This window comes from Anastrepha ludens, chromosome 2 (assembly GCF_028408465.1).
Source record: "Anastrepha ludens isolate Willacy chromosome 2, idAnaLude1.1, whole genome shotgun sequence".
Lineage (NCBI taxonomy): Eukaryota > Metazoa > Arthropoda > Insecta > Diptera > Tephritidae > Anastrepha > Anastrepha ludens.
Window position 1 is genome coordinate 17,495,230 of NC_071498.1, and position 3,934 is coordinate 17,499,163.

General features: G+C 45.6%; 1 protein-coding gene across 2 annotated transcripts; it reads right to left on the reverse strand.

The window, feature by feature from the left end:
* Window positions 1-486: 486 nt before the first annotated feature.
* LOC128864040 (homeobox protein 5-like) lies at window positions 487-3,316 on the reverse strand. Of its 2 annotated transcripts, none has more exons than XM_054103529.1 (2): window positions 2,789-3,316; window positions 487-2,716 (listed from the first exon to the last, which is right to left on the reverse strand). In XM_054103529.1, the coding sequence occupies exon 2, from the start codon at window positions 2,194-2,196 to the stop codon at window positions 487-489; it is 1,710 nt and encodes a 569-aa protein (XP_053959504.1). In that variant the 5' UTR covers window positions 2,197-2,716; window positions 2,789-3,316. The 2 variants fall into 2 exon arrangements, with proteins under 2 accessions (XP_053959504.1, XP_053959496.1); XM_054103521.1 differs by having other exon boundaries at window positions 2,776-3,316.
* Window positions 3,317-3,934: the final 618 nt, after the last annotated feature.

Below are 3,934 nucleotides of genomic sequence, written 5' to 3' on the forward strand. Positions count from 1 at the left end.
TAAGCCCCATGTTTAATTGCGCGCATTTTTGCAAAAACTACATACACTCAGCATAGACGTAAAATAAAGCAACGATTCAAAAGTCGCGAAAATTGTTGAGAAACATAAAAGTCTGAAATTTCGCCCTAAAAGTCGTCGCGTGGAAAACAAGACATTTTGTTGATCAACACGCATTCGACAAAGCGCCAAAACCCAAAAGCGAAAAAGCAGCAAAGCGCCAATGCAATCCAATTACCTTCTACGCTAGCGCAGCTCGCTAATTTTATGTACATTTCGTGCGCCACAAAATGATACCGGCAAAGTGCAGATTGACTGTTAACGCTAACGCCAGCCCACCCGCTAAAAGTGGCCGCACTGACTTATCGCATTATTGTCTCATAGCGCGCCACTGTTTCCAGCCCCTTCGGCTGAGCCGATACGTGCTCGCACACTCACACACTCAAATAGTTATGTATACATTTATAGTTCAGTAAAAAGACTTTTAACTTACCGTCTCGTTTGCCTTGGTATCGATTGTGTCCAACAGACCGGCGCTTTGTGCGTATGTTGATTTCGCGACGACTTGTATGTGAGGTCGCCGCACTCGGACTGCCACACTTGCAGATTGCCTTCGGCTGGGTAGAAGGTGTACAGGCTATTGGTAGCCGAGGCGATGACCGGCGATCCACCAGCTGCTGCGACTAACGCAGCAGCGGCATCGCCGACATTCGCTGGACTGAGCACTGTTGTGGCGGCTGGCAGTGAAGCTGATGCTGTGCTCGCCGACAATGTCACACTCGAAATGGGTTGCACCAACAAGGCTTGACCGGCAGCCGTTGAGCCAGCTCCCACTCCCCCGCTGGGATATTTGTAGTTCATCATGCGTGTGTTGGTGGCAACATTGTTGGGCACGCCATGCGGGCCACCCACGCTATGCGCGTTTTGCACGCCGGTGCTCGTAATGCCGCTGCCCTCGTGCTTAAGGATAAGCGCATTGGCAGGGTCATAGCCATGGCGATGACGTGAAATGGCATCAACTGAATGTGAGCGCACATTAGCGCTGCGTGGTAGCAGCAGCGTGCGTGAAGCGTGCACTTGCATGCCGCCAACGCCCCCTCCGACGTTGTTGCTGCTGTTGTGGCTAGCGGTCGGTAGCCCTTTGATCACCGCAGGCGACATGGCGCGCGTGCGTGCGCGTCGAAATCCACTGGCCACACCACCGCCGACTGCGCTACCGCCGGCAGTAAAACGATGATTGTGCACTGTCTGATGGCCGGCGGCGGAGGCTACCATGGGTTGACGCTGTTTTTGATACTGCAGACGTTGCGCTGGTAATGGTGAAGCACCGGCGCTGCTCGTTGGCGTTGTTAGGGCATTGCTAGCGCGTGCCACATTGGCGGTCAGTGCGGCCAAGTTGGAGCTTGCGCGGTATTGTGTGCCCAAATGGTGTTTGTTGTTGCTGTTGTTGTTCCCATTGCCGTTACTCGTGACCAGATAGTTATTGTTGTACGCTGACTCAGCCGAGCCACGTCGTTGTTGTTGCAAATCCAGTTCTTTGTGAAATTTGTCCATTGCTGTATCGGATGCTTGTCTCATGTCAGCAGCAATAGAGGAACCGTTGGTGTTGTTGACAGAGGCGACAGCAGATGCCACACTTATCGCTGGCTGACGTCGTGTAATTTGAGGCGGCGGTGCAACCATTGTCAGCAAGCGTTGCTTATGCAAATCAGTCTTCATGTTCGCTTTTGTTGCTGCTGTTGTGCAGATGCTAGATGAGCCTGCCGTACTTGTTGTTGCTGTCATGGCTGATGCCGTCGCTGTTGATGCTGTTAGGCCTCCCGTGGCCGCTGACGAGAGCTGGGCAAGCGTTGAGCCGACACCTTGCTTTGCTACAACAACGCCTCTGTTGCTGTTTTTGTTATTGTTGTTATTATTATTGTTGGTGTTGTTGTTGTCATTGCCGTTGCTATTAATCTGACTACTATTGTTCTGACTGTTGTTGTTGTTGTTGTTGCTGTTGCTGCTGCTGCTGCAGCTCGTTCCACTTGTTTGATGCTCTGAATCAGTGGACACCCGATCCGGATCACTTTCGAAACCTTCGTCAAGGGATCGTGTTGGGCTCAGTATGGGTTTGGAGTGCTGCTCCAGTTTTGTGCTGGTTCCACCAGCTGTCAATGGTGTCAGCATCGTTGTTGTGTCCACCTTACTAGCGTGCATTTTTTCGTTCACACTTGGCGTATTTCTTGTTTCTGGTTATTGTTTTTGCCTTTTTAAAGCTCGATGCAAGTGTCGGGTATTGTTAATGTTTGCTATTGTTATTGTTTTGTGATAATTATTAAGTTACAATGCGACGCGCTGCAGAGACAATTCAGAGTCTGCTAGCCCTATCATATAACTCAGATAGCAAAATACTTTGTTCCACTTGGTTGCGCGTTTGCGGCTCGAAAAGGCGTAAGCCCGGTCTATTTTGCCTAACTTTAAAGCTCAGACTATTTGCGACAGCGTTCGTAATTTTTAACGTATACTGTTTCTTTGAGTTTTGCTATGATATTTTTTTGAAATTAGGATGATATGAATTTAGTTGAAATTTCCACCCATCTTAGGCTTCGTCGATACACATCGAATAGCACAGGTCAATTTAACAGAGCCCCTAAACTCACAGTTCTACGAATTTTCATTCAGTTTCCATGCACCACATTGAATGGGGAAACTTTTCAGTACACCAACACACACGCAACTACAAAAGAAAATTATTTAATGCACATTCTCAACTTCGATTCACAATTTACTATTCACCTGCGTGTTTTACCTTTGCTGCTATTGCCGCCGTACGCTATACAATATCCAATTTCCAATTTCAAATTTCTACTTTTATTTCTATACTTTTATTTGTAGCACTAATGCACAAAATATACGTTTATTTGTTTGTTTGTTTTGGCTCTTCTTTGCCCACTTGCTTTTCTAGCATTCAGAGATGCTGTAGCTGCCGGCAAACACTTGTCATTCGACTTCGTACACATATGAATATTTTTATTACCCTCGATGCTGTTATTTGTCTGCGTTGCGGCAGTCTCACTATCACCTTCGTTTTATTAATTCGATATTTCGTTTTTGCGATTTTAAACGCTATTCTCCTGAACATATACGTATTTCAAAGCGCTGCCCAATTGGCTTATTGTTTGATTTTTATATTTGATGTACTTCGAGCGAGTATTCGAATGTTTTCCGTTAACACGTATTATACGTATGAAAATCGTTTTCAAACTGATCGTCGACTCGCACGCGCATCTGCTAGACACCAGCATTGTGCTGCTACCACTGCTAATACAAGTATTTTTGCGAGTCTCACATCAGCTGATGCAGCTCTGCCGCTCTGCGGCTCCCAGTGAACGGGTTAATACAATTGCCCGCTACTCAAGCTCATATTTGTAGCGGCGACGTTATCTTCGGGGTTTGCAATGAACAAAATATGCTGCAGCGTGCCAATTCTGTTGTGCGTCTCATTTGTCAGGCTGTTGTTGGACATCATGGTGTCATATATTTTTATCTTCATGATATCAGGACACATGAAGCGAAGACTCTGCTGTTCGAGAGTTTTTAAATAATTAATTAAATAACAAAATTCTATCTTGGGAATTTAATCGAATCGAATAATGTAGCACCGCTTAACGCAAAACAGTTATAGATGACAACAGCAGCTAATTTAGACTTACGTGTACTCCCGCTTTACAAATATTTTTCAAATATTTACTTTCGTTTTACTCCCGTGAAAGTCCTTCCTCCGATTCCTTATTGCTGCTTTAGTATTTTACGACGCTCGGAAAATTAAAAAATGGAGCCAACTTTGCTGCAGTATAGTTTTATAATTAGGTTTTAATTCAGGTTTTCAAAGCTTTGATTATATTCCGAGCGCATTTCCATCAACCATACAAATATGTGGATTTTTAGTTGGCCA